At 38.3% G+C, this 26,689-nt stretch overlaps 1 protein-coding gene across 2 annotated transcripts in view; it reads right to left on the bottom strand.

Annotated features, from left to right (window-relative positions):
- Positions 1 to 26,689, bottom strand: part of chchd6a (coiled-coil-helix-coiled-coil-helix domain containing 6a) — an 89,240-nt gene that overhangs the window by 51,729 nt on the left and 10,822 nt on the right. The window contains exons 5-6 of one of the 2 annotated variants that reach the window (XM_042491456.1): positions 7,836 to 7,859; positions 5,376 to 5,459 (exon numbers count right to left, since the gene is read on the bottom strand). In XM_042491456.1, the coding sequence (XP_042347390.1) occupies positions 5,376 to 5,459; positions 7,836 to 7,859 (108 nt within the window). The remainder of the gene's footprint in view (positions 1 to 5,375; positions 5,460 to 7,835; positions 7,860 to 26,689) is intronic. The other variant, XM_042491457.1, reaches the window with a different exon arrangement.

Below are 26,689 nucleotides of genomic sequence, written 5' to 3'. Positions count from 1 at the left end.
TCCATGGCAGCGACATTAACCTGATGAAGGTTGTGTGAAGGTTAAATGTTGTTTGTGTAACCCTTTGAAACTTGAGCAAAGTGGCTTGATATTTGGGAAGAGGGTGATGAGCAACAAAAAAAACAGCTGCAACTTTCCACTGTGTGGTTCTTGACAACTGTTCTTTTAAATGTTGCTGAAGAATGACTGATCTTGGCAAAAGAATGATTATTTGTCATCAATAAATTATTGTTGCTGTCTGTGTATTTTAGGACACATTAAAAAGGTATAAGTTCTGCTTAATTCAAGCAATAAACCACTTGATGTTGTGATTTAAAACAGCTAAAGGGTGTCATAAGGCATCATATTGATGCTTAAATAAAAAATGCATTTTACAGCCTAAATGTGGTAAGTGTTTGAGGGAAATTAAAAGTATTTCAACAGCACTTACACCCCCCCCCCCCCCCCCTTTAGAAGTTCAATTACATTAAATATAGCTGGTTGGATCTCACTGAGTGTTTACTGCTGTTAAGGAATATAAACAAGCACTTTTTTGTTGCTAAGGCAAAAATAATGAGGCAACTGGAATGAGAGCTCCAACTCTGCAATGTTTAGTAATGTTAACTTATTATGAAACTCATATCTTCATCTCCAGATGGGTGCAGCCTCAGTGGAAATATTGCTAACAAGCTAAACTAATAAGCAGATTCGAAGCCCTTGCTGCAGCATTTTGAGCAGATAGCTTTTCACAGGATGAAAGTGTTCAACTTTGACTTGGTCTACATAGGGCCCAGAGTGTATTCATTTCCATAAGAAAGTGCAACACAGCAGAAAAGTGGAGTTTTTAATACGGTATTTTTGAAAAAAAAAAACAAAAAAACAAACCATTGAGTTCTGATCAGAAGGCCAACCTGACTCAGTTGTGTCAGGGACACACACAGACATACGGTATGTTATCAGTGTGTGTGTATGTGTTATGTGTGTGTACAGTGTGTGTGTGTGTGTGTGTGTGTGTGTGTGTGTGTGTGAGTGTGTGTGTGTGTGTGTGTGTGTGCGCATGCCATCCTAAATATGTCCTCTGCTTCACTGTTTGGCCAGAAAAAAAGGTATTGCCTGTGGCATTATTTGGAGTACAGCAGTGTGTGTGTGTGTGTGTGTATGTGTGTGTGTGTGTGTTTAGTGTGCAGATATTTCTGGTGCACTACGTGGAGGCCCCCGCTGACAGCGTGTCAAGCAACCTGTCAGATTTGGAGGAGGATTATTATCTCCTTCTGTACGCTCTATTTCCACCAGCTTCAAACTATGCTTTACTATGACAGGAGTGTGTGTGAGAGAGTGAGCGTGCAAGACAGACAGTGACGGAAAGGCAAAATAAAAGACAAAGGAAGATTAAGCAGACTTTATAAGGTGTATGTGAAACTAACAAAATACGTACGCCATATCAAATGAGTGTTGCCACTTCTTTCCTGCATTGACATGTTGTGGGAAATGAAAGGACGGAGACGGTCTGGATTGACTTCTGGATTGTCAAAACAGTATAAAAGAGCAATTGAATAGCTTCTGGCGTGGTGTTTCAGGTTTTCCATGTCAGTCCATGTTCATGTTTTCTCAATACAAAAACACAAAAAGATATCGAGTTGTATCACAATGCTTGGGCAATATATTGATATAATAACAATATCTTAATATGAGACTAAATCTTAGAATTTAGTTATCATATTATGGACAGAATCATAAGTGTTGTCTTTTCCTAGTTTTAGTTCTAGGCTGCATTACAGTAAAGTATGTAGTTTTAATGTCACTGATGATTATTTATCAGAAATCTAATTGTTTAAATTTATTGCGAAAGCACTAAAAGTCAACCTTATGATATTGTCTATCAATATCAAGGTATTTGGTCAAAAATATTGTGATATTTGATTTTTGCCATATCGCTCAGCCCTTGCTTTACTCACAAAGAACAGGATTGAAAGGTACAGCACATGAGAGGTAATGTTTAAAGTCACTTTTGAACTGATGAGTACTGAGACTGAATGTTACCTTCGTCATTCTGTATTTCAGAAACACATTTCTATCTTTCTTAATTTAAAAAAACAATATAGATGTGGATATAACAATATTATATAGTTTATGATAATATTGGTATAATTTTTTAATATAATTTTAAAAAATCTTATTGAAACGATGGCCATATTCTGCTGCTCATAAAAAACTCAGATCCTCCCTCTACTCTTCTGCCATGCTGATACAACAATCAGTATCTCCAGGTCCTTTTGTAATAAATATTAATAATAAACCATGTCGTGATGTAAGCCTACAAGCTGTAGAAAAACCTTAGTATGTGTGGATTTTGTATCATAACAACCTGTCAAAATAAGTGCAGTTCTGAGTGTGTGTGTCTGTGTGACACATGTTACAGCAGGAAGAGTAGAGGAGAAATGACAGAGCATACAGGTCCAAGGGCAAAAACTACTGAATCTTTTTTGGATTTTGGATCCAAAAGAGGCCTATAAACTAACTCTTACTAGATCTAAATTCAAGGGTATTTTTGTATTTGACAACTGTTAAGAAGTGCACTTTTTGGTTAACTGTATTTTGTTGCATTATTCACATTTTTGCTAAGTCTGAATCTCACTTTTAGTTGTAGTTTAAAAAAATTTTAGGAATTAGATCAGTTTTGTTTAGTTTTCCCTGAATATTTGAGAGTGAACTGTTACATTTATGTTCACACATGGTTTTAAAACACTGCATTGTTCAACTATATGTTCTTTAAGTATTTTGTCATATTACCAAGAATATCATTTTTGCAAAAATACCCTGTATTATCACAACAGTATTTTGGGGTTCTCAGGTATTAGACAGTACCCAAAACAGCAGACCTCTCTCCTTTCCAATGCATACTGTCAAATCTGGTATATCTGTCATATGGTTTTTGTTACATACGTAAACCAGCACATATGTTAATGCAAAGGGCGAGATCACATTAACATAAGCCGAGCTCAGCTTGACTTGTGTCATTGTGGTTTAGTTCTGCTGAGCATTTGGAGCCAACTAAACCTCGAGAATTGAGAACATTTTGAACAGTCAAACAGACTTAAATCGAGGCATTATTCGCTTCTGGTGCAGTCTGCAAACACACTGATCCTACAGATAGACGCATAAATTCCCCCATTTGCATATACAGTACACGTGCACCTGAATATACAGTATACAGGCAAAACAAACATCTCTCTGCCTGTCTCTCTTTCTGTCTCTCCGTCCCACACACTCGCAAAGCAGTCTGTCTACAAACATCCTAAACCCAACAGCAAACACAGCTTGTGCCATCCGTATGTCAGCCTGCCAGTCTTCTACTCCCTCTGCAAACCCAACCTGTTACTAATGAGACAAACACAAATAGCCAGGCATCTGACACCACGACCTGTGTGTGTGTGCGTGTGTGTGTGTGTGTGTGTGTGTGACTAAACATTGAGGTAATACATTTTTATTCAGGCTGACTGCATTTTTACAGAACAGATTTTATGTTAATGGTGATGTAAAGCTTTGTGTGTGAAAGAGAGTAGGAAAGAAAGAAAGAAAGAAAGAAAGAAAGAAAGAAAGAAAGAAAGAAAGAAAGAAAGAAAGAAAGAAAGAAAGTAGAATTAATGCTTATCAGTTGTAAGTCTCCGTCAAGTTTTTTGTGAGGTCACAGTGACCTTGACTTTTGACCTTCAGCCACCAAATTCAAATCAGTTCATTCTTGAGTCCAAGTTGATCTTTTGTGTTGTATCAATGTTTGTTCCCTCAAAGCCTTCTTAAGATATTGCGTTCACGAGAAAGGGACAGACGAAAGGTCACAGTGACCTTGACCTTTGGCCACCAAAATTGATTCGTATCATCACTGAGTCCAAGTGCACTTGTGTGTTCGAAGACATTCCCTCAAGGTGTTCTTGAGTTATCACATTCATGAGAATGGGACAGACGAAAGGACAGACAACCTGCAAACATTTTGCCTCAAGCCATGGCTATTGTCAGCACTATTGTCAGCACAGAGGCATAAAAAGAATAAAAGACAGAGAGAAAGACAGAAACACAAAAAGAAACACAAAAAGAAAGAAAGACAGAAAGTCAGAGGAGAAAAGTCTTCTCTGCAGTAGAACAGGATTGGACCTTGTTTCTAAAAGCCCAAACTTCAGATTTATCCAAACAGAAAAAGAGCCTATTGCTCGAGTCAGTGGCTACCAAGAACTCTATCCGCTTATGGTAGCTTATGGCAGACACTACACATAACCCCTACTGACATGCACATATGCACACGACTTATTCCAAACTTGGTTTGAGATTTTCTCTCTCTCTTTTCCCAGCAGTAATCAGAAATAAACAAATAATTTGACAAAATGTAAATTAATAGAAAAGCAAATCAATTAAAGGCTGAGTGAGTGTTTATGTTGCAGTGATGGTGCTCCAATGTTACGGTCGCCCTCTTGCGACTCCATCTGCTCCCACCACTCCCTCTGCAGGACAGGCTTCAATTAGCCGTAGTAAACCGAACATAATACTTGGATTTTACACATAACTTTCTGTAAAGGTCTTCTCTATCTAAAAACTAGAGGAACACTTCCCCCAGAGAGCCTGTGTAAAGGTCCTTCTTGTGTGGCGCCTGGTGAGGCTGAGTGTTAACTTCAGACCAACACCTTCTACACCTTTTTTTTCAGGTAAATGTCAGACAGACAGATGAAAGGGAATGAAGGAGCTTGTAAGGGCTCTGTGGAGATGCTCAGGCTGACTAAAATCTGTGTTCCCCTTTGGATCCCACTTACAGACACAACCTGTGCAGTTCTTCTCCTGCAGATTTTTGTGCGCGATGTACATACCATGTTTTTTGATTTGTGTAAGTATATAGTTTGGTGTCACTGTACAAAAACAGTTAATACAAAAATGCTCCAGGAAAGTATTGCTTTAGCAAAAGGATGCTAATAGAAACAAATGTCCCATGCAAAAAGATTTTAGCAGTAACAACACAGACCATTTATGTCCACTCACTTTCTGTCATAGTGCCGCAGCTCATTGAGAATGCACGAATCATGTCAATGATTCAGGCTCATGTTTGTTTTTTTCAATGAACACTAAAGTGTCTCTGTGCTTGCATTTGTGTGACTGTACAGTAGTGTAATCATGGGGTTTGTATGTATGTATGTATATATGCATGTGCCTCCGTGCGTGCCTGTGCATACGTGCGGTTAAAGTCAACTCTGTCCAAGTCTGTAGTTGTGTGTGTATGCATCTATAGTTCTTTGTGTACAGTATGCTCAACTTTGTGAGTCTGTGAAAGCCTCTAATAAAGTATTTTTAAGTGTGTGTGTGTGTGTGTGTGTGTGTGTGTGTGTGTGTGTGTGTGTGTGTGTGTGTAAATGTACCCTCTTCTCCAGCTGTGCCAGCTGCTCCTTGTAGAAGGCATCCAACGCTTTCAGCTGTGTATCTTTCTTCTGTAGCTGCTGAGCCTGCAAAAGGGCGTGCGCATGCGTGCGCGCGCACACACACACACACACACACACACACACACACACACACACAGAGAATAGGGGATTAAATACTGTGTTCTGCTAAGATTTCTCACTAAAAAGTAGGAGACTTGTGAAATCTAAAGTCGCTTTCAATTATTAATTATTGGATTCATTTAAATTTTAGTGAAAATATTCTGTTATTGTGCTAAAAGGTGTCATATTACAACAGTGGTTTCTAATCAAGACCCCCACAAGGTGTTGAAGTTAAGTCTGCGGTGAGAAATGTGAGGGGTAGCTGACTCCGGAAGTGTTTTTCCCATTCTGTACTCACATTCAAAAGTTTTCTTTGAACATCCTTCAAAGGGCTGTGTATCGTTCAGAAAGTTCCAACCAGAACCAATACCAGCACCTTTTTAATATTATGATGCCAATAGAATACTTCATTTGATACCTGTAATGTGACTAAGGATGGTGAACATTTTGCTTCATCTCAGCCTCCACCAAAACACCCCCCGCTCTACATCACTACACCACTATCTTAAATAAATACCCAGCCCGAGTCCTCTACGCAACACAAACACAGAATTCCCCCAGATGTTCTAACAGTTCTGTACAGTGGGTTTATGTATTGATGATGATGATGCGTTTTGTTATAATATAATTAACAGTCAGTTCTGACAAATTCCACTTTGTTCAACAGTTTGTTATGACAGATGGTTCTAAATATTGAAACCACCCAATCAGGGTTATTAGTTTGATTCAGTCCAGACAGTTCAGTAGTCATCATCCCTGGTGAAATGATATATATATTTTTGGGGACCGTAAATTTGTTGGATCCAGCTGGTCTTATGGCAAAACATATCCCTGTTGGCTCTTTTGGTTTATTTGATGAAAAAGCAGAGCTCTGAGATAAAACTTTTTTTTTTTGAGACACTGTTTCTGGTGTGTTTACATGCACACACAGCACAATAATACTTGTTTCTGTCCAAAGTTAGGTAAAATGTAAAAAAAAAAAAGTTTTTGTACCATCAAATGCATGTTTTAAATGACACATAAATACAAAAGGACTGATCGACCTTGACATTCACGTGGCAAACAGCAGGGAGCACATTCATTTTGGAATGAATGAAAGGCGGTAAGGAACAGAAGAAAAGAAACTGGATTTCTTCACACTACACAAAACACATGCATACACAAAGTGCATGCATATACACCGCTACAAACAGTACGGATCAGAGTGAAAATGGCTGGATTAAAATCAGCGCTGTAAGACATATTCAACACATCTGATCTGTAATACACCAACAACAATCAGACAGCAAGCCACAACCTTCAAATTATACCTCTTTGAAAATCTTCATTTTACATCTGCCTCTCTCTATTCACACACCAATCTATCGGTCTCTCTCCATCTATTGTGCCGTGTTCGTGCAGGCAGAGAAAATCATGCCACACGCCATCTCAGCACAGATCATTATGTTATTTTTCAGGTAGTTTTGAAGCACTGAAGGTGACCAACATAAACATATATACACAAAAGTATGCAGATGCACAGGTGTGTGAAAACACGCAGACAAACAGGCTCATGTGCCATGCAAATACGCTCCACACTGACTGAAAGACGTGAGAAAATAAGAACAGCATGTGTGAGGGCACTACGCTGGAGAAAGAGATGAAAAAGAAAGAAGTCTCAAAGTTTAGAAAGAAGAGACAGAAAGAGGTAAACTGAGATCATAGATACAAGCAAAATAAATTGAAAAATTAAGCTTTCTGATCAGCTTTAATTTGTCAGTTTTCTTTTAATTAGCATTTAATTTAATAACTTAACTTATAGAAGTGGTTGAATCGTTGTTAAATGTAATTAACTACTGGAGATTGCTTTTGTTTGAGGATTTTATGCTGTTGATATGCATGGCAGAAAGAAAAAAATACATATTTAATTGCAAGAACACAGTTCCTTGAAAAAAAATAATAAAGCATATCCACACCCCTTGAAAAATACTGTAAAACTCAGAGAAAGGAAAAAAATAGCCTCTGAATACTGGATCTATAGATACGAAAGAGACAAACGAAAGTTGGAAAATGTGCTGGATACAGAGGGGTAAAGGAAAGAATAAGAAGGACTGATGGAGGGATATAGAACTTCTTAATGAGAAGGAGGAAAGGAGGAAAGAAAAAGAAAATAAGTGGAATTTGTAAGAAACAGGACGTTCATTGAGAAGAATTTGCCCTGTTATTGTTATTGTTTCAGCTTTTTTTAAGTGACTCAAAGTGAGAGGAGAGTGGGGAACATTGTGAGGATTGGAAAGCAGTGGGTTGGGTGGATGAAAAGGACAAAGAGCAGGAGATTGGAAGGTTTCTGATGAAGCTTACCATCGCTTCTATCTCATCTGCAGACTAGAGAGGTTGGGGAAAGACAGCAGAAAAAGAAATGGTAGAAGAAGTAGAGAGACAAAACAGGAGAGGTAAAGAACGACCAAGGAGGGGAGAGAGAGAGAGAGAGAGAGAAGCACATAAAACAGTTAGTAAACACTGGAAGCAGTGTTTGGGTTAGGGCTGTTAATTTTACTAAAAATACAAATTCTTCAAAATAATTTACAATGGATCACATAACTGAATTGTTTAAAAAATACAACACTGTTGTGATGTGGCTTCTTAGACTTTTACAACCCTGTCTCTGTTGTCCCCAGCAATAAAAGAGCTGTCAAGTTATACAATTAATCCAATTTGAGTATTATTTTGTATTTTATTTACTATTGAAAAGCCAATGTGCACATACATTAAATGGAAATTATGTTGTAATGCAAACAATTTTTTTTGATTGCATTACAAGTTTTTCAAAATTTAGCAAAATTAAGTATCCAAATGTTTCCAAACATACCACATTGCCATGCAGCATCTTGGGAGATAAAAAAAGATGTATAATGTACCTAAAATATTTGCTATTTTATGTGGTGTTGCATGTTTGGTTTTGGATATTCCCCTCAGAGTCAGCATGATAAAGCCTCAATAGTGTTGGAAAGCGCAAATGATAAATATGCATATGGTGACTGTGAAATATGTATGGTGTTCAGTATTGTATAACATGCTAAAGACCCCCTTTAGATATGCTTCAAGGCAAGAAAAATACTCTGCTTTTATAAATAATTTCACCCAAAAAGTTCAAATGCCTTTTTTTCAAAACTTCTTAAGCCCTTAAATCTTAAACCTTAAAATCTCCTTCTCCCTCACTGAAAGATTCAGAAATATGAATAAGCAAATATTTTTCATTTCAAAAGTTGAACTGCTGAATAAGATATAACCTACATTACTGAACAGTCCATTCTCAGTGTATGTGCCCTAGAGGTATCAAGATTCTACATCACAAATGTGTAATTTGCACATACTGGACCATGATTGGTTCCCAAATGAGATGTCAAAAGCCTGTTTGTACGTAAACTTCCTAAACTCAAATTTAAGGCGAGCAAAGAGAAACTTTCCTCCTTCAGCAGATGAATGTGAAAGCAGCCATCTAGTGTCAAACTTTGCACATGCTTCATTCTACACAGGGAAGGTTGAACAGAAAAATGAGCAACAATAAGCGAAAAACATTCTGTAAATGGACATCAACACGTCAGCAACAGAAGATACCCCACTGCACCCTGCCCTCCTGTGTCCATATATTTCTGTCGTAATGCAGTATGAGTAGTAATGTCAATGCAGCAGGATATTAAACTAAAACCAATAGTTATATACGTCACAGAAGAAACAGAACTATGTGTTTAGCCTCTGAAATAATCTATATAGTTACACTTCTCCGAATCTGTAAATGTACAAAGCATCTCTTAATGGGGAGCCGGACTGCTGCTCTGCTCTGCTCTCTGCCATGTTCACATTTTAGAGAATGCATTAGTATTTTGCCTATTAATAATGTGTTATTTTGCCAATCCACAACCTATCCGCATGTCTCCGAGAGAGTAACAAGCAGAGTGTGAGTGTATTATGAACCTGCGTATGTAGGTGCATTTTACAATGCACCCTTTAAATAGCAAGAAAACTTTAAAGCAGGATTTTGTTGGTCAATGGCGCAATTGCTTTCTGCTGCCTCAAAAAAGCAATGTGCCAACAATGCGCCTCACCACACCTCACTTTAGGAAGCCCATTGGCCCACAGCTGGGTGCAAGCTACACAGCGAGGACACTGGCCCTGAAAATAACAACTGCATCTTTCTAAACTAACAAGTTGTGCATGTTGCATGCACTGCTTTGCATCAAGTGTAAGATAGGGCCAAATGACACAAACATCTGCACTGATTGCTCTCATTTAACTTGTGCTTTGCATTGTCTATATGTAATGAAGTTTATACAGTATGTTATGTTTTTATGCAATCATCACTGTCAAACATGGCTATTAATAGATTCTCAAAAACAGCTAATATAAATAAGCTAAAAAAATAAAGTGCAGAAGTTATGCCTTGCCTTGTAAACTAAATGGCACAAAGCCTGTATAAACAAGGCTCCTCTTGTTGCTATGACAGTAAACTACAACAGGACCAGCATTTCAGCACTGTCACATCAGATAGTATAAAGGATCAATATTAGGGAAACTTAATGTGACTTGCTATGAATACAATTGATACCAGACAGGTATGTTTGTCATATTAGGAAAGTAACTTGTGCAAAGTTTTATTAATAACTGCAAAGTATTTCTGAGATTGACAGCCTGTAAGTAACTATCTGAACTACCCTACTGTGCTAAACCTCACACACCTGGTACACCAGGTAAATTAATGCCAATCAATGTTTTAAAAGCACTTGCCACTGAAAAGCAGCATCAGCACAGAAAAGGTAAAGAGTCTACATGCACACACACACACACACACACACAGAGGGGGGAAGATTCATCATAATTATCAGGGCTGCTGCACAGCAAATCAAATCAAAGCCAATCGTCTGTGTTTCATAAACAGAGGACTGAGGAGAGACAAAGAGCGAGAGGGCTTCTGATGTGAGAGATACATCTACTGTCGGGCTGACAGCTGCAGCTGGTGCATGTTAATGCAGGTAAAAAGAGGGACTGAAATCGTTCACGTGTTAATTTTACATGTTTAATGAGAATCTGTTTGGCGGGGATTAAGCAGAAACTGAATGGATTTAATTGAAAAACACAGCTCTCCTTCCTATCTGTGTCTGTGTGGATACTGTTTTAATTTGCAGTCAGAGAAGAAACTAAAAGTGAATCAGATGACTCCTCTGGTGTTCCTCCAGGGACCTGCGAGTCTATGGTAGATAGTAGTCAGCCAGGCGTGACTTTACACAGAGAGACACACACACACACACACACACACACACACACACACACACACACACACACACACACACACACACACACACACACACACACACACACACACACACACACACACACACACACACACACACACACACAGAGGAAAGCTGAGGCTTACACGCGCTCATGTGTGTTTAGTCTGTCTCTCTGTTGGGATACCTTGGTCATTCATTTATCCAGTCTTTTTCATCTGTACTAATGTGTGTCAGTGAGTCCATCTCTAATTCTGTTTTCCATTAGCACTGCGAGAAAAAAAAAGAAGTAAATATCATCCCCTCATTTATTTCAATGAAGCTGTAAAGTGCTGGAGCAGAGGACTCCATTGAGATAAAAGCAGGGTCATAAGGCAAAATAGTTTGCTCAGCTGTTCACACATCACAGCATCATCCACCAGATTCTATTGGCCAGCCAAATACATACAAAACAAAAGCAAACATTCTTAGAATAATTTCTTCATGGTACAAAAGGAATTTACTACCATGTACCTCATTACTGTCAAGGCAAACAACACAACGTTTCAGGTCATCAATTTTTTAACATGTTCAATACTTTGGTGTCTGACCAAGAACCTGCAAAACTAATGGCAATTCCAACAGTCTCTAATGCTAAATGACAAAGTGGTTTATGAATGACAGCCATCAGTAATGAAGGATGGCATCATCCATCGGCTGCAGCCTTACAAAAACAATTAAGTCCTATCGCGATTATCCCCCTAAAAAATGATTTTAATCTATCCCCTAAATAAAGTGCTAGAGCTGTGCATTTGTACAATATTTAATGTGTTTTTTATTTTATTTGTTTGGTTTTTTTTAACTTTTATAAGGTATATCAATCACTATCAGCTTATTGCCCAAAAATGCCTGCACAGAAAAAAATAATAATAATTTGATGGAATTTAGTGTACATGTCCAAAGCAGTGTAACTTTAGTAATACATAAAAAAATAATCGCTGTTGTCACAAGAAAAGGGGCTTCATTTTATGCTGATAAATGTACTTTGTATGACGATAAATATTATGTTAAAAAATAAATGCATAAATGAAAAAATAAATATAAATGTATATGTATATTTAAATGCATCATTAAGATCACAGTAGAAAACCATCTTAATCAGAGGTCACATGGAGACTTTGCACTACTTAATCTGCTGCATGCATTTATGAAAAGATTTACAATGCTTAAGCTACTTTAATAGTGCTTGAAAATTGCTGTTTGTCCTACAGGATATCGAATTCCTTCTCACCTTTCATTTTTTAAAACTCTAAAACCTACTCTAAAGATAGATCCTTAATAAATACAATGAAAACATTAAAATAGATAAAAACTCATCTGGTGAGAAGAAAAAGAAAAGAGGAGAGACAGAAAATGTGATAGATAAGAGGCAGGCCAAAATATGTTACAAATGTAAACATGTGCAGGAAAGTATCTGCAGTTATTAAGAAGGTGCATAATTGAATACGGCAGCTGCTAGCCATGAGCTAAATGGGAGATTAGCTTACAAACATATTATCACACAGTCTTCCAGCTCCAGGCACCTTTTGCATATGAATCAATTCAGTACACAGCTAGAGGTGTGAAGCATCTATTTAGGAGCCACAGACAGAAGGGAAAGAATGTGCAAATGTGTGAGACAGAAAAAGCAAGCGGGAGTAAGTGAGAGGAAGATGAGCTGAAAACGATGAGGGGGAAAGGAGAGACAACTATGAAACAATAAAAAGACAGAGTGAGACAAAACAAAATCACAGAAAAAGTGTGCAAGTATGAACAAGAGATGAGAGCATCTGTTGTGGAAACATCTCATAGCAAAAGAAAAATCTAGCAGAGTTTTAGGCAGTTCTCATTGTTTGCTATGCAGTTTTGCTTGTTAACTGGAGCTACGTTTTAGTGATAATATGACTAACAATCTAAAATTTCTGATAGCAGTTCCATGGAACTAAACTTTAACATGCAATCCTACTCCAGTCCAAACCTTTCTGGCCACAAAGCATGGTGAAATAATGAGAATACAGGGACACTGTTACAAAACACCTATAGGAAAGTTGTGACAGAGGTCGTTCACTTAATGCAGCTTCTCTGGTTTTTTAAAAGACCCTCTGCAACCAAAGTGTGTAATGTCAAGTATTATGTGAGCAACACTTAACAAAGACAGAATCAAAATAAATAATGTCTCAGCTGATGCTGTGCTTCTAGCAACAGAAAAAAAGACTGTCTGGGATGTTGAGGAGTTAAGAAATACCTGTAAACGTGATTAGGAATCTAATGTTGGATGGCTAATGTGGTTGCTGACACGATTTAGAACAGAGGTTGGATGAGGTTGATTAAAATTAGAGTATTGTTTGGTTATTTGTTGTCCCTGCAAACAGTAATTCATTACACGAATTGTAAAATCACTTTTCCGTTAAACAGAAAACCAATTACAAATTACAACTTTTCTGGTGTAAAGTTGGGCATTTTAACATTATTAAGGGTCTATGTAGACAGACTTTGAAGACTAAAGTAGCAATGTAGTAGTATTTTCTAAAGGATGACACGTAATTTATGACGCAAGAAAATTTTCCCAGATCACGGTAAAAAAGATAAAAGATTAAGATCAACTGCAAATCTATCTTCAAAGATTATGTCTTGATGCAGAAAAGACAATAATCGAACATATGAAATCCGATTCTCAATACTGCTAAGAGCTGCTGGCACCCATCTTTTGACACTTGCGAAACTCAGGTCTGGCAGTGCAATTAAAAAAACACAACACATGTTAGCTCTATCCTCAGACATTTGGGGTGGCTGATTTCTGTCAATCTTTGTTTTTTGGGAACTTGCTTTTATTGCACATATTGTTGTCTTCAGCTCAATTATTGTTCACTTCACCTCTCTTTCATTTGGGGATAAGAGGAAAAAATGAATCATGTATGGAAATCAGAAAAATATATGAATTAAGGGGCATCAATTATCATTTTAAAATCGCATCATTGCCTTCTGAAATGGAGCTGAAACATGAGGTGACTAGAACCCCAAATAAACAGAGGAAGATAGTCATCAATTCATGACTAAATTAAAAATACAAATATCAGTCATCAAACAGCCTCAGTGCTCAGTTAAAGAACATATTTTTAAAGTGCTAAAGCTCTGTTCTACAACAGTGCAGGTTTTGAGGCTGCGCTGTAGGGACAACAGATGGTGGCTGGCTGAGCTGTTAGTCAGTGAGTCTGCCTGGTAGACACCACAGTGATATCAGCTATGGAGGGGCCAACACCCTGATCCAGTGCAGAAGGAGCACGTGAAGAGAGCATCCTAGGGCAACGCACCAATGTTACCAGTCCAATGGATCATCAACGGCACACATGGGCACAGAACACTCGAGTTTGGGCTTGCAACTGTGCCGGGGACAGACACGTATAAATATACACTCACGCATCTCACTCTTTCCCCGTGGGCAGTGTGTGTGCTGTGTTGCCATCTGATAGCAGCAGCAGTCTGTTCTCCCGTTCCCTCTTTCTCCCCCTCGCTCTATTTACACCGCTGAGTTTATTTAACACATAGCTCCCAGCAAGGCAATAAATTAGCACTCAATAATAATATGACTGATAATTACAGCCAAGCAGAAGAATGGGTGGGGAGATAAGTGCCACTGGCCCTTCTCCTCCTCCATCTATACTTTTACTCCTTTTACACCGACTGCCCCCTCTTTCATGTAACAATCCCTCTGTAATGTTTTAGTTTGTCGCTACACATAATTGTGAGCTGTGGTCTGATGCAGTTTAGCGGGGTCAAATAAATCAGCGATACTAAAAAGAGGTTGTTCATTTTGTGTGTATGCATATGTATCAGGGAGTATCTGCTAAAAGCATGCTCAGTTTGTTATTTTATTTTACTAGGAACTTTTGAAGCCTCATAAATTTTTAACAATAGTGTTACAATTGCTTGTTTAGCAAGAGATATCAGATCTGGATCCCCTATTTGGTCAGACCTATTCCCTTAGCAACAAAGGTGCAATGTCCTTCATCAAAAGAGTTGCAACAATGATTTTAACTGTCCCATTTAAGATTTTATTTGGTTAAATTTGAATATCTTATCCAAACCCATGATTGGTTGAAATGTGAAACACTCAGCACACTCTCTTGTGACTCTCAAAACACTTTCTTGTGACTTATTAAAATAACAGATCTGATCAAAAACTGAAGTGCATTAAAAAATGTTTAGGGGTCTCATGGCAGGCTCCACCTGAAGAGCCCTCATGGACTCAGTGAACACAATAGTGCAGCGGATAACCACAATAACTGTGCACTGTGCACAAATTTGTAACATAGTTAGGGCATACCATAATGCTTATTTTTCAGATGTGGAGGGAAGTCAGATTTGACCTCTGGGGACCATTAGAGGTCAAATCCAAGATGGCTGCCAGTCCTCGCCATCTGATGTTCAAAGATGTCTAATTTTAGAACCAAACAGTGTAGAAAAACAATTAAAATGTCATTTCCAACTAAAATGGGGATGCACAATCATTTTGTGACACTTTTGATTTCACCAGAATTCAAGAAAAAGCACTTAGGTCAAGGTCAAGGTCAAGGTAAAAGTATGTTAAAAAACACATTTTGGACATTCTTATGCTAATACATTAATTGTATATTGGACACTGGATTGGACAAATGTAGTATTGTGAAACTTTGCTTCCATTTTGACACTATAGGGATAATGATACCAAAGAATTAACAGAACAGATGATAAGGTGGCCAAGGCTACCATCAGGCTTGCTGTTAGGGGGGTCAAAAGGTACAGATGACCCCGCCCCAAGGCCAAGGAGGGGCCCATGAAAGGCTGGGGGGTATGAAAGGTCTATGGTTAACTTATATCTCTGATAATAAAATTCACAAATCACAATTTTCCTCAGATAGCAGCAGCAATCACTTTTTGGCAAGTTGAAAATTGCACTGTATGCATTGCATTGGCCTTTTAAAGCTATTTACACTGGTAAAAATGACTGGAGTGATTACAATTAGTCAAATAAAACCCCATCATTTTGAGGCAGAAATAACCTTTCAGTAATAAGATAGCAGCTGCAATCACTTTTTGGCAAGTTAAAAATTGCATTATATTTGATGCAATCTTCTTTTAAAGGAATTTAAACAGGTAGAAGAGGACTGGATAAGCTAAAGTCTGTCAAATATGTTCACTATGAATGAAATGAAGTCATTTTGAGGCATAAACAACTTTTCAGTGACAAGATAGCAGCTGCAATCACTGTTTGGCATGTAAGAAATTGCATTTTATGCATTGCATTTGTCTTTTAAAGGTATTTACACAGGTAGAAATGACTGGAGTGATTACAATTAGTCAAATACAACCCCAAAGAATTAAATACACCCTATGGTCATGAGCTTTGGGTAGTGACCAGAAGAATGACATCGTGGATGGAAGTGGCCAGAATGTCTTTCCTTCGTAGGGTGGCTGGGCTCAGCCTTAGAGATAGGGTGAGAAACTCAGACAACTGCAGGGAGCTCGGCGTATAGCCACTGCTCCTTTGCGTTGAAACAGGGGGTTCAGGCAACTAATGCCCCCTGGGCACTTCCTGTTAGAGGTTTTCCAGGCACATCTAACTTTTAAGACATCCTTGAGTAGACACAGAGAGGGACGCCTGCAGTACCTTGCTCTGCCTGCTGCCATCACACCCTGGCCCCAGATAAGCAAATTTCATTTCAATGGATGGGCGGACAGATGGATGGACACCATAAAGCAGCCATCCAGGAATCCTGACCATTGACAAATCATTTGAATTTCATTCGTAGGACATATATGACTCCATGTTAACTTCAGGTTAAAGCGGACCCAAATTGTACATTATATCATAGAAGTACATTTGGTAACTCAATAATAAAAACTGGATCCCAACAAAAAGTTTAGACATCCAGCCTTGATTCTGATCGGCCTTTTTCTCTGCAGACATTTTGACTTGTCATGGTGGAAAAACACAGGTGTTTCTAAAAACATTAACAATGGTTCTGTTCTATTGAAGTGTCACAGTAAGACAAGGCAGCATGGCTGTGAGCCAGCATGAACAATAGCTGTACCCTGAAATTGTAGCCATTATTAATTTGATTATTTACATCTGCCTTTTCCTATTGCCTGTCTTTTCTGGGGAAAAGGTCTTTTCATTTTGCAATTTATAATCTGACAGGTTTTGATATTTTTTACTTATGCATGATTCATGACGATTTGATGTTGTCCAAAAATAAGATGCTATCTCACTTGTAGCAACATGGCTTTTAGCCAGAGGATGTAGTGCTGAAATGTTGAACCGGTCTTTGATCTCAATGAGAATAAACTTTTCAATTTGAAAGTGAATGTTTTCTTAGGTAAGGCAGCTATCTGCAATGTTCACCTGGATCACTGCAGGTAAGAACGACACATAAAGATAAATTCTATCTCTAAACCCAGCTGCAAATCTACCTCGCTGCATTTCAGCCTTACCGTCTTCTAGTCTGCCTATGGCTGTCACGACATGATCGGGCAAGTCTGGTGTTAGTTTGGGGTAAAGTTGCATTGGAGAGTCAGGTAATTATTACTGTCGGTGAGAATCAAATATTTGGAAAAAAGTCCTTCCACTTAAAGTTAGCAGGAAACTATTGAGAATATTAATTTGGCATAAATCAACTGTGCATCCCAGTGCAGTGACACCCTTTCAATTTACTAGGCTGTATCACATAAGTACAGTTTAAGTGGTTGTGGCCGAATTCAGTACACTCAAATTTGTTTGTTACACAGAAAATTATCTAAATAAAATGATCAGTAACGGTTCATTCAAAGTTTGTGAGCAAGCTGCCATGTTGGAAACAGTCCCACCAGCCTGAGCAAACTTTCTCATTTTAGAGCTAAACAGTTACATAATATGTTTCTGAAAACATTTAAGGCAAGAAATGGCAATGCAGTGACAGTCTTGATTCATATTTGATCAGCGCTGCCTAGTTTGACAGTTTGACGGCAGTTCACAAGCTGTGATTGACATGATTGACAGCTGCAGTAGAGACTCCTCAGCTATGATTAGTTGTTTTCGTTCACCTGCAGAAGATTCAAGCGAATCCCATTAGCAGTCCTACAAAGAGGAAGAACCTGATTTTTTTCACAGATTGTCTATCTCATGTAATACTGTGTAGATGTGGTGACTGTTTCAGCAAATATATAACAAAAAATATTTTTTATTAAAGTTACCAACTAGGGCTGTCAAACGACTAATTGTTTAAATCGCGATTAATCAGAATTTAGTTAATTGCTTTTTTCAATGGCATCTTTTCAATTCCGTTATTTTGCATTTCAAAACAGTTTTGACATTTATATTGACAAGGTCAGGCAATTCTAATCAGATTGTCTTGATTATGAATAAAGTGACAGCAAAAAACTGCGTCGGACTAACATAAAGTGGGCATATCTGTGTCTGTAAGGACAGACTAATGGGTACCCACAGAAACCATTTTCATTTAAATAGCTTGAAAAATGACCATGCGGGTTTTCAATTGCCAAAATTTAGCCTAACTTTGGAGTGTTATTTAGCCCTCTGATTGAGAAGCTAGCAGGATTAGTACCACTGGATTCGTCGGGTCTTCAGTTTCATATGATACCTGTATCATTACTGATTAAAGAATAATAATAATAATAATAATAAATAACATGTTATGTGCAACACAAAATTGCATTGTGATAAACGGTTTTACGCTGGCATCCCTATTACCAACTATATCTTTGAAAACGATACTAAGCAGGAAACACAGAATTACCCCTGACGGCTTGTGACTACATTGTGTTTTTTTTTTTCTTCAAGGCAGTGGCAGGGCACTAGGGAGCACTTTAACTCAGCACTTTATCAAAAAGCATCCCCAGCCATTTTTTTAAATGACACACTAAGTGTGGGATTGGTTTCTTTGACAATATCTTGACATTAACATTAGCTTGGTCACTATCGTTTCTGACTGACATACACAGTTTGGGATAGACGGTCACTGATGGAGATGCAGTGACAACACCAGCATCACTCTGTAAAGTTCAGAGACTTTAAACTTGAAATGCTCGAAGCAGGCACACAAAAAAACTGACACTAGGCGCAGCAGCGTAGTCATCTCTTACATAAAAATGTGACTTTCTGTCAACTGTAAGTGTGCCAGAGAAAAACTGCTTTTGCAGCAACATTATTGCTAATGAATGCAAAGAAACAACATCTACCCTGATGTCCCTTCTTTTCTCAGTCTGTCTGATTTTTTTTTTAAGTAGTGGTAGAACCTCGTCTTTATGTCTGCTTACTTGGCACGTCTAACCTCACTATCTGAATGTGCGGTGAGGGAAACCGGCTTTTGAGCACACATTCAGCCTAATAGCTTTACATGCAGAACCATGTCAGTTCCTGCAGATTACAATTACTGATACAACTGCTGGCTTATCTGTACCTCACTAACTCCTTCCCTCACCTCCTTCCTTCCATTTCCTTCAAAGCCACTCCTGACATCTCCCCATCTCCTCTGCACCCTCATTATCCCACTATCCTCCTTCCTCTCACTCTTTTCTGCTCCTCCTTTCCTTTTCACCCCTCTATTTCATTACATCTCCTCTTTTCCCCCCTCGCTCTTATACTTCCCCTCTACTGATATTTCTTCCCAAACACTGGGAAAAGCTCTGTGATTTACTGTGTACGAGTTAATACGCCTGAGCGTCTATCCATCTGAATAAATGCATTTGAACAGTATCCTCCCAAAAATTAAAGCATATGTGTGAATCTTTAAAATGCTTGGAGGATGTAAACCCATTGAAATTCAAGACGAAACCTGAGCAAAGCAAAGAAACTCATTTAACCTGTTTTTCACTCATCTAAATGGCATAATAGCAGTGTGTTACCATATGTCTGACTAAATAAGCAGTCAGAGGAGTACATGATAAAACATCAAGCCATTCACCAGCTCATATGTACCGCTATAATGAGGCATGTCCCCATCTGCTTCTCTCCTATGTGTGTGTGTGTGTGTGTGTGTGTGTGTGTGTGTAAGTGTGTATGAACACAGCTGGTTTGTTCATACCCGTAACCAAAGTCTGAATGAGTTTCCTGAGTGTGTAAGAGAGAGACAACACTGTCGCTCCATCAGCGGAGAATCTCCAGCTGATTACATGGGCTTAGGTATAAACAGGAGAGGCAGGTCTGTCCAATCAGAGCCAACATCTGGCTCATTGCAGCAGGGGCTGCTTGACAAACAGATAGACAGACAAGAGGGATCCCAGCGCTATCTTACTTTGGAGTGGTGCTGCCGCCGCAGAATACCAACTGGGAATAAAACACTGGGAATTTAGCATAACGTTTGGCCCTACGGTCTTTGCTTTAAAAAGAAAAAAAGACGTGGTGGTTTTGTTTAGGGGAGTATTCTTGAGACATGATGGGTATTATGTGCTAGTCTTTTTGATATATAGTACTTCAATGACATAAGTTCAGTAGATGTGTACACAAAAAAAGCCCATATCAAGTTGTGAAAAATCTATAACTGATAAACTTTCAAAACAATACAACTAATGCCGTATGTTTTAAATCCACATCTTCAGCCTCTTAAAGGGACACTTCACCCCAAAATCAAAAACACATATTTGTCCTGTTACCTGTAGTGCTATTTATGTATATTATAGATTTTTTTATTGTGAGTTTCCAAGTGTTGGATATATCAAATGTAGAGATGTCTGCCTTCTCTGTAATATAATATGCCTTTCCACCAAAATTAGCATGTGTGCTCAGGTTTTTTTTAAACACAGGTAAACCTGCCAAAAATATAGACTCCTTTCCCATTGCCAGTAGACCAGAGCTGTGTACACGGCTGTGCAGCAGAAGAGTATGCCTTTCTGTGTGTTTTTTTCTGTCACGTTCGATGCCACTGACAGGCTGGAGAAAAGCTTAGGTAACAGTAGAAAGCAGCATGGATGTAACCCATTAAAAACTTGATGGTGGTTACTTCTTTTTATATATTTCTTTATCTCTCTTTCAAACTCAGTGCAGAATAATTTGGATCTTTTATTGAGTGCTTCTCGGACTTTTTGTGCAATGGAAAAGGGGCTTAATGGTACTACAAGGCACTAAGTTCGTGGTGCTCAAAGGGCCAAAAAAGACATTTAAAAAACTCAACAGCAATGTCTCTTTCCAGAAATCATGACCTAGTTACTCAAAATAAAACGCATCTTGTGTAAACACAGACTGATCATTGAAGCTACTAGTGCTCTATTTATAAAGTAAGTCTTTCATCATATGTGGGTTATTGTGTTTTACACAAATTTTACAGTGGGCCAAGCAACACAAGAGAATGGCAAAGTTTTATTTCTCTTATTTTTATGGTCATTTGGGCACAACTTTCCAGCTGTGGTGGCCTCCGGAGCCAAATTAATGTAAGTGAAAGAATGTTGTTTGAAACATTAAACAAGAGAAAGTTAGTCTAAAATTACAGATTACCTAATACTTCTTTTTGACTATTTGTGACTCACAGAAAGAGTGTTCCTAAACCAGCAAAAATCCACATACAAGCACAAAAGTACACAGCTATTGACTATAGTGAATGAAAAACTTGCTCAAGTCTGCTGTTACGAATTTGAATAAAGCAAATACCTTCTGTGAACACTGCATATTGACTGATATTCTTACAATCTGCCAGTGGCTCTTGGCTTGTAATAACTTCCTTGCAGACAAGTATTTTGAACATTACAGTAAAATGTTCCCTGTCAATGTGCAACTCTACAGCCAGTTCTGGAGTAATAAAAAGAATTGGAGTGATGAAAGGTCATTGTATGAGGAGAGATTACGTAGATTAGATTAACATGGGGAACCTATGCAATAACAATTGTTAGTGACTTTCCAATAAGAGCATTTCACACTTGAACTCTGGCTTTATATAGCGCATTATAGGCTAAGAGACAAAGCAACAGGCAGAATAAGAGAGGGAAAAAAAGAGAGGCGGCAAATCAGTGAAACATGGAATAGGCTTTGGTTGCCATCTAGTGTCACTTGAAGGTACTGGTTCATCCAGCATTTCCAACTGACCTGTAAATATGGATATATAAAGGTTACGAAAAAACCTTTTTCCTTGCAAATCATTTGCTTTTAGTTCTATAAAGTCACACTACATCCAATGGTTTACATGACAACTCTTATTTCAGTATCCAGCAGAGTACCAATAGTTTGTAAGCCTGTTAAATTGTGCATTTTGTTCAGGTTCAGCATTTAGAATGCAATTGATGGTTAAGGTGAACTTATTCCCCTGACAAACTAACCTATAGGTTTAACCTCTGGGGTGTAGCTGTAAGAGAAAGCTCAGCTCCTCTGTCTGCCCTGCCCATATCATTTAAAAGGCACATATTAACCAACTGTTTCATAGCCGGCATTGAAGAAAAATCCCATCTCAGCATTTCTGCGAATTTGTCACTTTTCATAAGATAATGTATCAAATCACTATGTAAGAGGGATTGCTTGGACAGTCAAGATGGAACTACAGAGAATTATCACCTTAACCTGCAGCTCAAGTCGCCTGTTTTCAGCTTTATGTCAGGTTCACACTGGATGCTGACTGGCCACGGAGCGCCCAGATTTTCCATGGAGTGCCGACCGCTTGCTTTCGGCACCCATGTTGTGCAACAGACCGTTCACACCAGATATGCCGCAGCCCTGAGCTCTACAGCAGGCTCACAATCTGCAGCTATAGTTTTGGGCATGTGGTCTATTTTTTCTGACAGAATCTGGCAGAAAAACACACTAAACAACCTATTAGGAACAATACAAAGGATATATAAGAAATAATAGAAATTATCTGATTATGATAAATGATAAAATATGCATCCAGTGCTTCCACAATGCTTGTCAGTTGTGTCTACAGGGAGGGAGAGAGACAACACACACACACACACACACACACACACACACACACACACACACACACACACACACACACACACACACACACACACACACACACACACACACACACACACACACACACACACAAGCAAGAACAGAGCTCTCCGTGTATTTGGAAACAAGAAGATTAGGAGATTTGCTGCTGACCAGCAAAGAGAAATGTGCTCCTGCTGTGAACAGCCAGGCAACTGCTAAATGCTGTACGTCAATAAACATAAATATCAATGAATTATAAAGCTATCATAACCCCTTTGCACTCTGCTTATAAAAAAGAGCATATCTCAAAAACTTCATCATGTACACAGATCAAATAATGAGGGCTATCTAGAAATATTCAGTTCATGAATCTCCATTTAAAAATCTTAAGGATAAATAGGTTTTGTGTATTTCATTTTCCAAAAAAAACTCTGCAGATTCAATCTAATTTGTAACATTACCTCATTAATTCTGATCTGCGAGGCACAAAAGATTTTCCTGCACCGTAGTTGTGTGTTGGGTGCAGGACGGTGACACTACATTGCACCAATTATCTTGCGAAGTGTTTCATTAATCTGCAAACAAAAACTTGTACTATCTGAGTAATGTGAAAAATGCTATTATGTAGCAACTTGAACCAGCTTACATTTCTTCCTGTCACATTATGTAACCAGAAGATGCAACTGATTCACCTGCACTTTACAGATGTTTTTAAAGAATGAGAAAAGTGTGGATGGCATTTTGTATTCGCCAAAGCTCCATCTGTGGAAGTTAAAGGGCAGCTAACAAAATAGGCTTCCTAATTGTTCTGCAAGAACAGACAGAGAGAGAGAGAAATTTACCAGATGCTAATGTGGCTTATAACCTTTTTTTTTTTTTTTTTTTTGCTTTCAACGGGCACCAAAAGGCCATTAACACATTATAGAAAGAGAAAATCCCCTTTAGCCCTTTAGTTCGACTTGCTTCCTTTCTTTCCATTCTCCCGTTCCCTCGCTCTCATTCTGAAATTAATCTGCGGAAGATTTGCTATTAACAAAGACTATTCACATAGCGCAGCACAGTGGGTGAGGGCCTTGGCTGAAAGATGAAAAAAAAAAAAAGAAAAGGAATGGCCGGATCACACAGTTCACTGAGAAGAGGACAAAAGACAGGACGAAATGAGTGTGGGAGTGAAAGGCGAATAAAAGAAGGACGCAACTAAGTAGCAGATGCCGCACATCATCGTGTGGGGCTTTATGACTTGTGACTCAGTGCTGTGCCCACGTGCACAGGGCAGGAAGCACTTAGTCACCTGTAACACCGTTTCTCCTCACACCTTTGTTCCACGCTCAAGGCCAAACTCTGTACCGAGTTGTATGCTCTTTACTGTACAGTGCTTCTTTACCATGCAACTATTCTAAAAGCTCCCCCCGCATCTCCCACTACCCTCACCTCACCTGTTGCTACCAGAATTCTTTGCAGCCACTGATGGGTGACGTAATGTAGACTTATCCTTGTGAAACAATGGTGGCCAGCCTCATCACGTATTACAGTTAACCCTTTAGAACCTGGATCGACATCAGTTTTACTGACGCCTTTCACAAGCTTTTAAACCTCTGGGATCTAAGGAAATTGGTTTGATTTCTTTTGAAAACGTGGTAAAAAGGCAATGGGCAACTTGGAAAGAAATGTCACACAAATTAAAAAAAAAAGAAACTGAAATGAAAACTATCTGCAAATTAAATTTGATTAAAAAAACACAGGGCAAAATGTCCAGAAAAATAAATGTATAATTCTTCTTATTATGTATGTAACAGATTTTATTTTTTAGCACTTTAACAGCAATTTTGTCTATTTGCTTGTTTTTTAAAAACATTTTCAGGTAATTTTCTTGTAATGTTTCTAGTTTCCGCTAACTTTTTAGCCATTTCCTGTTGAGTTGCTTTTTTTTGGAGGAAGAATTTGCTCAGGTTTTAAAGGATGAAAGAGTAAGCTAAAAAACATGTTTCTGAAAACATTTGAAGCGAGAAAAAATGCAGCTCGGTCACAGACTCTTGGTTCATATTTGATCAACACTGCTCAGTTTTATTAATTGATGTCCATTTTTACGGCCACAGAACTCACTGTGCAGGAAGCAGTGTGGCGCCTACTTCCTGTCCACAAACTCTCACCATTATGGCAAAATTTGCCATTAAAAAAATGTCTGAAAACATTTTAGGCGAGAAATAGGCAGTGCAGTAATGTAATACTGATTTATATTCAATCAGCACCGCTTAGTTCTACCATTTGATATGATTTTGGTCTGAGTTTGAGAGACAGAGCGAGGGGTGGGCAATACGAAAAGTACAGCCTGTAGTCCGAGCAACAGCCCCAAGAGCCAGCGAATCTCCTCCAAAGGACCTTTGACGAGGAGGGGAGGAGGGATATCTGAACACTGGTGAGATCCCACACTGTTTTGATACAAAGCTGTTTGAAAATCGATGAAGCATCCCTTTAGAGCATTTAAGAAACATTCATGATCGCTTCATGATCCTCCAGGAAATGTGAAAACACTTGTAAACACTTCTTTTTTTTTTCACCCTCCAGCTCACTCACTTTTCAGCTCAATCCTACAGGAAATGCATGTCATTTTCTTTCATTCCCTCTCGTTCTCGGCTGCTCTTCATTCTTCGCGCAAACCTCTTCACAAAATGTTCAGTCACTTTTTTTTTCATCCTCACATCCCTCTTGCTCCCAATTATTTTGTAAATGCTCAATCAGCCGTCACCTCATACTTCTCATCTTCTCAAATGTTCACTCCTCATCCTTTATTTCCGCCGGGCAATACTGTAATACCATCATCTTTTAAAACCTTTCCCTCTCAAGGTATAAAATTAAAAAGGGCTACATGTCAAATGTAGGCAGCCCACAAACTGTTGAGATACCATTAGCCATGCTGGCAGGTACAGGCACAGGTGCAGGTACTGTATGTGGATGCACTATGATGTTGCTGGTCAGGCCTATTCAACTGGAGGTCTGCTGATCAGGTCTGTATATAAATAAACAAAATCTGAAACCGGAAGAGGAAAACAAACATGCCACATTTTACTACAATAAACCAGCAGAATGCTCCTGTGTACTTGGCCTGATTGTCCCTTAAGCCCACAACCCACCAGCAGGTTTGAAAGCAATGTTTTCTTAAAAAAAAAAAGGCAGAATTTTACACAATTCATCTTAGATAGAAACTTGAAAAACAGAAATTATCATCAGATTTTAAAATTTCAGACAGTACTCTAAGGAATCATGAGTGAGGAACACATTCGGCGGAAAAAAATAAAACAAAGTAACATTACTGTCACATTGTGACAGTGAATCTACTCCATATGTCTAATTTAAAATGTGAAAATAATAGGTCATTTGCACTAACCAGATCCTGTGGAAAAAAATAAATAAATAAAATTCTGCACTCCTCAAAGCAACTGGAAAGCCATGAACGACTCGTCTGACAACAAAAGTCACGTTAAAAATAAATGAAGGGAAACTCTGACTAACTGGCAGGCTATTTACAGAGACGAGGACAAGAAAAGTTGGAAGTACAGGCTGTAAAAAATATATAATATATAATAAATAGTGAACGTAAATTGTAATGCTGCAATACAAAAAAATCAAAACTTTAATATTCTCTAAAGGAATATTTTACTATTTCGAATATGATTGTTATTGTTTGTTTGTTTTTTTGTGTTCATCATGGCCTTTTCCTCTTATCTTATTTGTTTGTTTGTTTGTTTGTTTTACAAATGTTTGTCATCATCAATGTAATTATTACTATTACTATTACCATTAGATTATTAATAATGTGTTGTACATACATAATGAAACTAATAGCTGAGGGAAATGCCCGGTCCCCAGGCCCTTAACTCAACTGGCCCCCTGAAGAATGTTGCTTAAAAGTCCAGTTGATGTATTTTTATTTTTCTTATTTTGCACGACGACAGAATATTCAATCATTGTATTTTATGTCTCCATCTGCTGGTAGGCCACAGTATGCATAATAT

Source organism: Plectropomus leopardus, chromosome 8, assembly GCF_008729295.1.
Source record: "Plectropomus leopardus isolate mb chromosome 8, YSFRI_Pleo_2.0, whole genome shotgun sequence".
In the NCBI taxonomy this organism is placed as follows: domain Eukaryota; kingdom Metazoa; phylum Chordata; class Actinopteri; order Perciformes; family Serranidae; genus Plectropomus; species Plectropomus leopardus.
Note: the sequence above shows the minus strand (reverse complement) of the source record. Positions and strands in the feature narration are given on the sequence as shown.